This window comes from Dendrobates tinctorius, unplaced genomic scaffold, assembly GCF_039654945.1.
Source record: "Dendrobates tinctorius isolate UK_male_01 unplaced genomic scaffold, ASM3965494v1 ptg000085l, whole genome shotgun sequence".
NCBI lineage: Eukaryota > Metazoa > Chordata > Amphibia > Anura > Dendrobatidae > Dendrobates > Dendrobates tinctorius.
The window spans coordinates 5,853,255-5,867,133 of NW_027361753.1; the positions used below are offsets into that span (position 1 = coordinate 5,853,255).

At 45.3% G+C, this 13,879-nt stretch overlaps 1 protein-coding gene across 1 annotated transcript in view; it reads right to left on the minus strand.

The window, feature by feature from the left end:
* Positions 1-3,544: 3,544 nt before the first annotated feature.
* LOC141097588 (O-acyltransferase like protein-like) overlaps positions 3,545-13,879 on the minus strand; it is a 53,976-nt gene continuing 43,641 nt past the window's right edge. Inside the window, exon 13 of the mRNA XM_073584842.1 lies at positions 3,545-4,026. Coding sequence (XP_073440943.1) covers positions 3,818-4,026 — 209 coding nt within the window. The 3' untranslated portion in view covers positions 3,545-3,817. The remainder of the gene's footprint in view (positions 4,027-13,879) is intronic.

The window sequence follows — 13,879 nt, forward strand, 5'->3', positions numbered from 1 at the left end:
CCAGGCACTGGGCCCCACGCCTGCGATCACAAGTTCAACTATATCGGCAACAGTTGAAAGAACAGTTCAGACAGGGAGCGTCATACTCCTTCTCCCATCATTCCCCCTCTGCATCCGACATCACTGTCAGGGGACGCAATGACGTCATTACTTGGCGTTCGCTGTGCTGAGCTGAGGAGAGGTGAACATTTGTATTTTTTTTTAATGTTGGTGCATTATAATGTATTGAGGCCTATGAGGAGAGAATTATACTAGAGAGGCCTATGTGGGTATATTATTGTCATGATCTCAGTGCGGGTTTGACTCGCACACGTGGGGTTAATGTCTGGAACCAGTGCTGATGACTGGCATTTCTGGGGTTAAAGGTTGTGATCCCAGTGCACTCTCTTACCTGCACACCTGGGGCTATGATTGTGGCCTCTCCCTGGTTCTGGGGGAGGCTTCTTATAGCCTCAGGACGCTCCCATCCCTGTCAGTTATACTTTCGCCCTTGGCATTGTTTGGTGACCCCTGAGTGTGTTAGTGCTGTGTTTTGGTTGCTTGATTCTCTGTGTATGACTCGGTCTGTTCTCTGGATATTGCTTGTTGGATTCTGCTTGCTACCTTCTATGTCTGTTTGGTTTTGACTTCTGCTTGGCCCTGACTATCCGTTCTGTCTCATCCCTGGTACTTTACTGATATCTCTGTGTATGACCTCCGTTATGCCAGACTCTGAGTATTTCTGTATAGTGTCCTGCCATTTCTGAAAGCAGGACGCTAAGCCCCACCCCCTTGCAGTCACATGACCGTAGGTCCTGTGACTGCTTGCTAAACTTCAGCGTCCACAGGTCCTGTGTATCTGTACTTTCCGGCTGTACCTGACCCCGGGCCCCCCTACAGTGCGGGTGAGTCCCTGCTCAGCGGAGGCTGCACGCTGGCGCTGACAGGATCCTGACAATTATGCTATATAGAGTCTGCCTATGTGGAGTGCATTATGCTATATAGTCTGCCTACCGGGAATGCTTTATGCTATGTAGAGTCTGCATAAGGGGAGTGCATTACACTATAAAGGCCTATGGGAAGTGCATAATACTATATAGAGTGCCTATGGGGAGTGTATTATACTATAAAGACCTAAGGGGAGTGCATTATACTATATAAAGTCTGCCTATGGGAAATGAATAATACTATATAGAGTCTGCCTAAGGGGAGTGCATTATACTATATAGAGTCTGCCTATAGGGAGTGCATTATACTGTATACAGTCTACCTATGGGGGTGCATTATACTATAAAGTGTCTGACTATAGTGAGTGTATTATACTATATATATTCAGCCTATCCCCATAGTGCATTATACTATATATAGTCTGGCTATGGGTAGTGCATTATACTGTATAGAGTGCACTGTGTGAGATTCTGCAGTGTCCACTGCTAAGACAGGAAGCGCTTCCTATCTTAGCAGTGGCCATTGCAGAGTCTCACACAGTGTGCTTCCACAAAGATCTCCTCTATCCAGATGACTGATGAAGGTCAGGTATTGACCGAAACTTCTCATTTTCTGGAATTTCTTCATTCAATAAATAAGTTCTTGAACACACCTATATGAGTGCCAAGTATTTCTACATCACAGTTGACAGATTTGGTTATCCTACTTGTGCACCACCAGAATTCCAGAAGTCCCGTGTCTTTCTAATTACTTTATAGTGTATAGAGTCTGCCTATGGGGAGTCTATTATACTAGAGTCTGCCTATGGGGAGTGAATTATATTATGTATAATCTGCCTATGATGAGTGTATTATATTATAGAGGCCTATGGGGGTGCATTATACTATATAGAGTCTGCCTATAAGGGATCCATTATACTATAGAGGCCTATGGGGAGTGCATTATACTTTATAAAGTTTGGATATGAGGAGTGTATTACACTATATAGAGTCTGACTATTGGGAGTGTATTATACTATATAAAGTCTGACTATTGGGAGTGTATTATACTATATAGAGTCTGACTATTGGGAGTGTATTATACTATATAGAGTCTGACTATGGGGGGTGCATTATACAATATAGATCCTGCCTATGGGGAGTGCATTACACTGTATAGAATCTGCCTATGGGGCTGCATTATAATATATAGGAGTCTGCCTATTGGGAGTGTATTATACTATATAGAATCTCACTATGGGGAGTGCATTATACTATAGAGACTTATGGGGAGTGCATTATACTATATGAAGGCCTATGTGGAGTGCATTCTACTATATGGAGGTCTATGGGAAGTGCATTATACTATATATTGGCCTATGGGGTTTGCATTATACTATATGGAGGACTATGGGGAATGTATTATACTATTTAGGCTATTTAGGGGGCCACCCTACAGTGAGGAAGCTATCATACAGTGGGGTAGCTATTGTGGGGTCTTTGTACAATGTGGGAGCCATCATACAGTGTTGGAGCCATCAAACAGCTTGGGGTCTACTAAGGGGTCAATATACTGTGTGGGGGCTACTATACAGTGAGGGTACATTATACTATCTATAAGAGACCATCATACTGTGTATAGGGGAGCTGTACAGGGGGAGACTCGGGACATTAATAAATGTTAAGTGAGTACTTATTGTTATAGGGGAACTTAGGTTATTGTGAATATCCAAGGTGCACACAGGGGGCATTATAATTTTCTAGGGGGGGATGTGGGCACTGTTTTCTAGGGCACTTACACATGTCATTACTATAGTCTAGAGGTTTATCAGCTAGAGGGCACAGAGAACCACACAGCAGGTGCAGTAATAGGGACACATACGGCAGCAGTATTGGGGTATCAGCAGGATGAGGAGTTTGTGCCGGTTGGGGATAGATGGGGACGGTGCAGGAAATGTGAGAAGTTAGATATGTCTTTCTTGTATTCTCTGCAGATGAGTCCTGGCTGGAGAAGTCGTTATGCCAGTCTGGGCCAGATGGAAAAGACGTGAAAAAGTGAACGACTCCATCAGAAAGAGCATCAGCGGTAAGTCACCATCTATAACTGTGTAGTAATCCCTTACATGTTCTGCAGCACTGGTATCTACCATTATATGGTCACCATATGGCGGTAATATCAATGTTGGTCTTTGTATGGAGATTATTTACAGTAACAGCGTGGTCATCTGCTGAGGTTCTCCTGCATCCACTATTAGGGGGCATCACCATAGTTGCAATCAGGGTCACCTGGATAGGGGCCACTCAGACATCTTCCCCCTGAACCATAAACCCCTAGCTATGTCTCTTGTTCTGAACTATTCGACAAAATCTGCATATTTACAAGAAAATGAATGGGAATTCTGGAGAGTGCTAGGTTCTCTACTTGTATAGTATTTTTGTAATCACCATTTCTTATAGTGAAGAGTGACTAAAACTACAGTAGTTTCTTCTTGGCAGAGTTTGTCCACCTTTCCTGGCAATTTTTTTTTTCTCACTTAAGTGTATATATTTTTGTCTAAAAGTCATTTTTGCAATTGGTTTCCATTAAAAATGTACCGTTTGCCATCTGTAGCCTCCGTGTAGCACTGGTTTCTTTTTGGTTGCAGAATGAGTTAACTGAGAATCTATCAGTAAGCCCGCTATGACAATCTGATAGGGAGTTTGAAACTCTGTTTTGTCTTTTTCTGAGCTCTTTTCAGCTGATTTAGGAACACAGACCACATCAACATTGAATGTGCAGGGAAACCAAGAATGTGTAAAAGCCAAACTCTACAACATTTTTAACGAAACCCTTGAAGGTCAGAGTGGCCACACTTCCCATTTCCCATGGGCCATTTGTAAAACTGGTGTCTTCAGGTATCCTGGGGGGTCCCTCATGCACCAGGACCCTGTTTCGACCCAATACCTAAAAGCCATATCCGTCCCAAATAATCACTCACCATGTTAATATCCTGATAGTGGACGAGCGTCTCCTGCAGGCCGCAGTACAAGATGATAATGATGGGGTGGGTCAGATAACAAGCGTAGCTGATCTTAGATAGGAAGCTCCATGCCCCGCACGACAGCATTGTGTTTAAGTGACCTGGAGAGAGAACGTGATGCCTCACACCTCATTATGTGGACTCGGTGTTGTGCATTTGTCAAGAGGTCATAAGTCATAAAAATGTGTATTTGTAAAATCTCTACTCAGTAGTGGTCCCTGGATGTGCACATGTGGGCCGCAGGACTTAGGATTGCACTACTGTCATAATAATAGAACCATATACTTTATAATACCGCCATCCAGTGAGTGCGGTGTACTGCCTGCTCAATATCACTATCAAGTACAGGACCCATTTAATCCATCTGCTTAATGATCATCCACCAACTTTCTATCATAAAATCAGCTGTAAGTTTCTCAGTGATTTGTGCCTCTTCTGTGAGATGACAAATGGTTCAATGATTGTCTTTATTTGGACCACTTTTGATAAGAATTAACCACTGTTTACTGGGAACATCCAACAGACCTGCCATATACTAGAAACGCCCCACAACACCTGCCATATACCAAGAACACCCCACAAGACCTGCCGTATACCAAGAACACCCCACAAGACCTGCCATATACCAGGAACACAGCACAAGACCTGCCGCATACAGGGAACACCCCACAAGACCTGCCGTATACCAAGAACACCCCACAAGACCTGCCATATACCAGGAACACAGCACAAGACCTGCCGCATACAGGGAACACCCCACAAGACCTGCCGTATACCGGGAACACCCCACAGTACCTGCAGTATACCAGGAACACAGCACAAGACCTGCCGTATTCCAGAAACACCCCACAACACCTGCTGTATACCGGGAACACCCCACAACACCTGCCGTATACCGGGAACACCCCTGATAGGAACTGAAGGAGTTAAATTGAGTTCTGTCTATGTTGCATTCTCTTGTTTAAAACCTTATCTGTTCTTCGAGGAGATGTCTCAGACATCTCCCTTGTGAACCAAGGTCAAATACCTCTGCTTTTTCGCCTAAATGACTTTCTTTGTCTAAAACAAGTTGTAAAATCATTTGTACTGCGCATGTCTGTAAAATGTTTAAATTCTTTACTATAAAAGACGGAAGCCTAACTGATAAGCCAGAGGCGTCTTGGAGGCATCCTGAGTTGTACCATACAGCTGGTGTCTGTGTAGTTCTTCTCCACGGAGCTGATTTAATTAGAGACATATGATGCTTCACACCCAAGAACATCGGTCCTTCAGATGAAAGAGTAATCTGAGGGATCCCGACAGTTTCCTGGCGCCCGAAACAGGGACCTGATATAGGCACCTCTCCAAGACTACCCGATCTACAGACCACACCAGTTACTGATGAAATTGTGAACAGCAGACCTAAACACCTGGCCAGGTAAGAGATCAATTTTTCTCTTCTCTGCTCTTCATAATCTATCATTATAACTAAGGTCCGTATAAAGGGGAATCTAGTAGAGGAGGGGGCCGTAAAATCAGGTCCATATAAGAACTCTGAGGAAATCGGGTGTGACACGCATATGTAATTTCTGCTCGAATGAGAGGTTACTGTAGGTTCTGTGTGTGCACAGCTATTTTTAGAAAAAGAGCTGATGCAAATCAAAATGGGAGAGGTCTGACATTATGGAATATAAGGCTGGGTGAACAGTTCATACTGCGCAGCCCGGACGGACAAGTTTTTCACAATAGACGATTCCGCACTAGGAATAGAGGAGGTTGTTGAATGGCTACTTTGATTTGAAAGGTTGTGGAAAGTAGACAAATAAGCTGCACAGTAGGTATTCGTTCAAAGAGTGGTGATATTGCCTAACTGGGTCATGTGACAGCGTCCTTTCGGGGAGGTCACCGCCTAAGCTTAAATCAACACCCTTTACGAATAAACCTTGTGACAGATAAGAGTGTGACCGAATGAGCACAGGACCGTGAAATGAGCCTGTGACAGGATATGACTGAAGAACCCCGATAGATGGACACTTTATTTACAATCCTGTGTGTTGTGGGAGTATTTCTGTTCGGATGCTACATAGCATATAAGTACACGAAACACGTAGTACACCGAGGAACAGACACTCCATTTAGCCTGTTAGCACCTTAGGAAGAAGGTAACGAGGTATAGTAGAGCCTAGTCTTGAGCTTACCCAATACACCACCTAAGGCAGGGGACTAACAGGAAGACAACAAGAGAGACAGGATAAGAATAAAAGATAAGATGGGGAACAGTCAGGGAAAGACACCTGAAGAAGGAAATCGGTTATGTGATATAATTGAGGATAGATATGGAAGTAGTGTAGCAAAGAACCTGGAAAAAGTATTAATCAAATCCAAAGTGCAAGATAGGCAGGCTGTGTGAATCCTTGTATATATGTCTATGAGAACCTCTGAATAAGATGAGAGATGAGTAATTGAGTATAAAAAAAAAAAAAAAAAAAAAAATCAGTGAATGAGCACGTATGAATGAATCATCACACATCATTTTTGTGTCAAGAGATTTGTGACCTTTCTAGTTGTGGTGGAATCCCGGACAGATGCGTTATAGATATTTCAAATCTACATCTGAGACCGAATGAATTGAGTAATGATATAGTTCGTGTTATATGTGGCATTACATTGTAAAGTTTCCTGAATGCATGTGGCCAGAAAAAGGGCAAGGCATGGTTAATCTCATTATACAGTTATCTGCCCTTACAGTGAAATCCCGTGATTTTGAGTTTCTTTGTAGAAATTGATTTTGATAAGTCTAAAGAACTACAGAATTCTGTGAAGGACGACGCTGCATTCTGATGGGAGGGGGGAATGATACCGTTGCGTAGTTTTTCTTCTCCCTTCGCTCTTATCTCTGCTGAGTGTGAGCTGTGCTCAAAATTCTCTGTAATTCTATCCGTAAGGAACGCGCTGAAAGATTTGTGCATTTTAAAGCAACAGTACTTAATTGAAGATTGGAAGTTAAAAGTAAGATATGGTGCCTAATTTAGAAGGGAATTGTAAGTGATTGCTTGGTCATTAATGTGTTTGAACCTGCTTCTAGTTGTGTGATTGATTTGTATAGCAAATTGTGTCAAATTACAAGAGACAGAGAAGGAAGGAAGCAGTAAAACAAGTGGGACAAATATTGAAAAAGGCAAAAATACCAGAGTGTGAATGTTTGGATGTACAAAAAGGCACAGACAAGGGAAGAAAATAGCAAGTGAATAAATGATGCTTGAGAATGTGCAGCAGTGTGGAAGGTGTATTATGAATGTTTGATTGACAAAGTGTAACCAGAGACCCAGACAAAACAGATGGACTTGTAAACACTGTGGTCAGACTCAGACAAACCCAGACTGAATAGCTACTTGTGTGACCTGTGCTACTGACCTAAGCGAATTGCACTAAATCCTATCCAGACAAGATCATAAGAAGCTGACATAATAGTGTGGATAGTGGGTAGTGGGACATTGGCCCTTGAGGAGTAAGCTGACAGTAGACATCAGACGGCCAACCCCATCAGGACCTAGAAGTGTGACTAGAATAAGAAAGATGCAGGTGTATTATCCCTGGAGCCCCTCTGACCAGCTAGCTTTGCTGAAGCAGCTGCCTGCCCCTGAAGACCAACCATTCCCGTTTTACAGACACATAAAGGAAGTACAGCAGACATATAAGTGTACCTGGGCAGACCTAGAGAGGTTGATGAGTTTAAAGGCAGGTGACGCACTAGATCATATAATTAAGACACATACAGATGTGACAAAGAATCAGGCTTGGGGCATGGATGATAAATCTGCACAATCTGGGGAGACGTACTGTGAGTCACTAAGACAATGGGTTGCAGTGGAACAATCAGAGCAGTCTGTACTCCTGACTAATGTGACACAGCAAAGAGGAGAGAGTGTAGAGATGTACTTTGGACGGTTACAGCTGAAATGGGCAGACATGGGGTACATTTGCATAAACCCACTTGATGTTAGAATACTGGTGAATGCATTCATTGACGGTATGATCAAAGACTTACGAGACGCAGTACAGACAGCCAGACCTGAATGGAGACATGTAGATCCGAAAGACCTCCTTAAGGTAGCTAAAGAAATTGAGCAAACAAGGATAATAAAATGACCTGTCATGTATGCTGGAGCACAAGGAAAAAAGTGGATACGTAATAGGGAAGGCATGAGAGATGACACTGACGTTTCTTTTGACAATCTATTCCCCACATGACATCCATGCCATACTCCTACAAGTTCAACCAAAACATCTGTCTAGGGCCAGACAGCTCCGACTTGAGTGTGCTCTACTAATTCCTGAGTATGTCACTCCTCAAAAGATGTAACGTTCTGAATCCAGCCACCCTCCTGCCTATGGATTCAGAAAAGGGGGAATTGGTGACCGTATTAGCGAGTGAGGAAGGATACTTTGACATGACGCATGAACATGACTGCATAGAACTGATGAGTCAGGAGACAGTTGGGTTTGCACACATTCATGAAAAACCTGTTCCTAATGCAGACTTTGAGTTTCTTTTTTGTAGATGGCCCCAGATACCACCAGGATGGACGATTCTACACTGGATATGCAGTAGTATCCTCACATGAGGTAATCCGAGCGGAACCACTCTCTCCTCACATGTCGGCGCAGGAGGCAGAGTTGAAGGCACTCACTGAGGCGTGTAGAGCCGCTGCAGGTAAAGTCGCTAATATTTTCACAGATTCGAAGCCCATTAAAAATGCAGAGCTGGTGAAACAATTGATGGAGGCATTGATGTTACCAGTCCAGGTTGGCATTGTCAAGGTAAAAGCACACACAAAGGTGACTCCGTGGAGGTAGAGGGCAATAGAAGGGCGAACAAGGCTGCTAAAATAGCACAAGGCGGCCTAGAGAGAGCAGTGGACGGTGGCGGGGAGTCAGCGTATTCCAGCCACATTGGGTCTAGATGTCCTGAAATCCCTCCAGCAAAAGGCTGCCCAAACAGAGAAGGTACACCGGGGGAGACTGGGAGCTGAGCTGAACTCAAATGGAGTATGGGAGAATAAGGATAAAATGTGCCCACCAAAGTCCCTGTTCCCAATCATGGCGCAAGCAGCACATGGCCCCAATCACACCTCAAAAAGTCACATGTGTGCCATGGTAGATGCCTTCTGGATCGCTCCTGGCTTCAGTTGCGCAGCCGCGAAACTTGTACAATCATGCCTCATCTGTGCACAGCACAACCCAGGTAAAACAGTAAAAGTCCCTAAGAAAGCGACACCTAGGCCTCTCTACCCGTTTCAGAGACGGCAGATTGACGACATACAGCTACCAAGGTAGGAGTGTATGCAAATATCCTAGTATGTGTAGATCTCTTCTCTGGATGGCCAGAGGCCTACCCGGTGAAAACGGCTACAGCTCGAGCCACTGCAAAGAAACTGGTGATGGAACTAGTACCACGATTCGGTGTCCCTGAAACAATTGAATCAGACAGAGGTACACACTTTACTGCTGAGGTAATGCAAAATGTCATGCAAATGATAGGTGTAGAACAAGCATTTCATACACCCTACCACCCACAGAGTTCAGGGAAGGTAGAAAGAATGAACGGGACACTAAAATTGAAAATACAGAAAACCATGGAGCAGACCCATAAACTATGGCCAGAGTGTCTCCCATTAGCATTATTCTCAGTAAGGTACACACCCACGGGGAAAACTAAACTGTCACCCTTCGAGATACTGTTTGGAAGACCACCGAACACAGGGTTGTACTACCCACAGGTCTTAACACTCAATGTGGATAATTTGACAAGTTATGTAATCCAGTTGCAAAAGCATTTAACTCAAATGCATTCTCTAGTTTTCTCTTCCATTCCAGATCCAGATAGTGTGGAAGGAATCACTGTCTACAACCTGGTGATTACGTATATGTCAAGAAACACTCCAGAAAGACCCTTGAACCCCGATATCAAGGACCTTACCAAGTACTCCTAACAACGCCTACTTCTGTTAAGTTGGAAGGACGACCAACCTGGATCCACGCATCGCATTGCAAACTAGCCACAGGAGTTAACAAAGCATAAGAGTGCATAATGTTTTGGTTTGGTTTTGTTGCATTATCTGTAATAATGGTAGCTGCGTGGGACAATCTAAATTCTCCAATGTCCTTGAATAATAAGTTTATACAACATCATGAAAAATTACTGAATGATTGGTCAAATCATTTGCTGGATCTGCACACATTCACCAGTATCAGCCACTAGTATTCCGTTCCTTGTTATTCCTGTGCCACCCGAGGAATTATTTGCCTGGACCAGTTGTTCTGATACACTTGCTAATAATGCCACAAATAATGTGAAGTTATGGAACACAACTGTTGGTATACCTATTGTGGGATGGGTAGGATACCCTTGGTGGCAGGGTAATCTTTCAGGAAGTAATACATACCTTCAATATCTGGCATATAAAGGGGGGGCTTGGGTACCCAGGAATAGAACTCGATTAACCTACCTGGGGCAAATTCCAATGTATAGCCTACAAGTTAGTTTTAGTGTAACTTCTCACTCTACTGACGCCTTTAAGCCAATACTGCTAGAAAGAAGGTTGCATAATACGTCCTGGGAGTATTCCAATTTATTTCCCCAGGGCAATAATGAAACTTGTTTTAATATTTCAGGTAATATACCTTGCAACGAGTCATCTGGATATGAGAAAGGAACTCCCACCTGTGGAAATCCCGATGTAGGGTATTGTAGCCCTTTAGGACAACTTCCAAATTGGTGTATGCTTCAGAATGTATCTGCGTTCATAGATTTAGTTCATAGACTGGTATTACAACATTCAGCCCTATGGGACCTACCTAGTGACATGTACTGGATATGTGGAGACAATGCATATAAATGGTTGCCAGTAGGGGTAAGAGGTACTTGTACTCTGGGACGTTTGACTCCGGCTACCTTTATCGTTCCAAACCAACAATTAGATATGAAGGCAATACCCAAACATACATTATACAAAAGAGCTGCTGACAATACACCTCGCCTCTCTGGGAGACCACATATAGTGCAGATGAGTGTGGCCAATAAAATTGTCAGCTCTATTTTTATTTATCCTATGATCACTCAAATGTGGGATAAATTAGTCAGGGCTACAGATTACTTAGATGACCAAATATGGGATATATTGGATATATTGAACACCACCGTTGCTGTCCAAAATCATTGTTGTCTGTATCTTCGTAATATATGTGCTATTGAAACTTGTTTTTTGGTGTATCTCTGTATGCAAGAAAAGATGTAGAAATAGATAAGGAAGTTTGACTGTAAACAACAAGAATTTAACTATTATTCCTTTGAGTCCTAGATTGACATCTCATTTCTGGCATGAAGGAGCGTACTCTTGCAATGATGGACGTGGCTTCAGTATCTGGGGGATGGAGAAGGTAGAAGACCTGTCTCCCTTGGGCAACCCGTCGGCCTGGGATAGTACCTGGTGAACGAGCCACTATCCGCTGTCGTTGCAGGATCCAGTGTTCCAGATTGTGGAAAATGAAGATGTCAAAGGGGGGAATGATAGGAACTGAAGGAGTTAAATTGAGTTCTGTCTATGTTGCATTCTCTTGTTTAAAACCTTATCTGTTCTTCGAGGAGATGTCTCAGACATCTCCCTTGTGAACCAAGGTCAAATACCTCTGCTTTTTCGCCTAAATGACTTTCTTTGTCTAAAACAAGTTGTAAAATCATTTGTACTGCGCATGTCTGTAAAATGTTTAAATTCTTTACTATAAAAGACGGAAGCCTAACTGATAAGCCAGAGGCGTCTTGGAGGCATCCTGAGTTGTACCATACAGCTGGTGTCTGTGTAGTTCTTCTCCACGGAGCTGATTTAATTAGAGATATATGATGCTTCACACCCAAGAACATCGGTCCTTCAGATGAAAGAGTAATCTGAGGGATCCCGACACCCCACAACACCTGCCGTATACCGGGAACACCCCACAACACTTGCCATGTACCAGAAACACCCCACAAGACCTGCCGTATGCCAGGAACACCCCACAACACCTGCCGTATACCAGAAACACCCCACAAGACCTGCCGTATACCAGGAACACCCCACAACACCTGCCGTATACCAAGAACACCCCACAAGACCCGCCGTATACCGGGAACACCCCACAAGACCTGCCGCATACAGGAAACACCCCACAAGACCTGCCGTATACCTGGAACACCCCACAGCACCTGCAGTATACCAGGAACACAGCACAAGACCTGCCGTATTCCAGAAACACCCCACAAGACCTGCTGTATACCAAGAACACCCCACACAACCTACCATACACCGGGAACACCCCACAGGACCTGCCGTATACCAAGAACACCCCACACGACCTACCGTACACCGGGAACACCCCACAGGACCTGCCGTATACCAAGAACACCCCACACGACCTACCGTACACCGGGAACACCCCACAGGACCTGCCGTATACCAAGAACACCCCACACGACCAGCCGTACACTGGGAACACCCCACAGGACCTGCCGTATACCAAGAACACCCCACACGACCTGCCGTATACCGGGAACACCCCACAGCACCTGCAGTATACCGGGAACACAGCACAAGACCTGCCGTATTCCAGAAACACCCCACAAGACCTGCCGTATTCCAGAAACACCCCACAAGACCTGCCGTATACCAAGAACACCCCACACAACCTACCATACACCGGGAACACCCCACAGGACCTGCCGTATACCAAGAACACCCCACACGACCTACCGTACACCGGGAACACCCCACAGGACCTGCCGTATACCAAGAACACCCCACACGACCTACCGTACACCGGGAACACCCCACAGGACCTGCCGTATACCAAGAACACCCCACACGACCAGCCGTACACTGGGAACACCCCACAGGACCTGCCGTATACCAAGAACACCCCACACGACCTGCCGTATACCGGGAACACCCCACAGCACCTGCAGTATACCGGGAACACAGCACAAGACCTGCCGTATTCCAGAAACACCCCACAAGACCTGCCGTATTCCAGAAACACCCCACAAGACCTGCCGTATACCAAGAACACCCCACACAACCTACCATACACCGGGAACACCCCACAGGACCTGCCGTATACCAAGAACACCCCACACGACCTACCATACACCGGGAACACCCCACAGGACCTGCCGTATACCAAGAACACCCCACATGACCTACCGTACACCGGGAACACCCCACAGGACCTGCCGTATACCAAGAACACCCCACACGACCAGCCGTACACTGGGAACACCCCACAGGACCTGCCGTATACCAAGAACACCCCACACGACCTGCCGTATACCGGGAACACCCCACAGCACCTGCAGTATACCGGGAACACAGCACAAGACCTGCCGTATTCCAGAAACACCCCACAAGACCTGCCGTATACCAAGAACACCCCACACAACCTGCCGTATACCGGGAACACCCCACAGCACCTGCCGTATACCAAGAACACCCCACACGACCAGCCGTACACTGGGAACACCCCACAGGACCTGCCGTATACCAAGAACACCCCACACGACCTGCCGTATACCGGGAACACCCCACAGCACCTGCAGTATACCGGGAACACAGCACAAGACCTGCCGTATTCCAGAAACACCCCACAAGACCTGCCGTATACCAAGAACACCCCACACGACCTGCCGTATACCGGGAACACCCCACAGCACCTGCAGTATACCAGGAACACAGCACAAGACCTGCCGTATTCCAGAAACACCCCACAAGACCTGCCGTATACCAAGAACACCCCACACAACCTACCATACACCGGGAACACCCCACAGGACCTGCCGTATACCAAGAACACCCCACACGACCTACCGTACACCGGGAACACCCCACAGGACCTGCCGTATACCAAGAACACCCCACACGACCTACCGTACACCGGGAACACCCC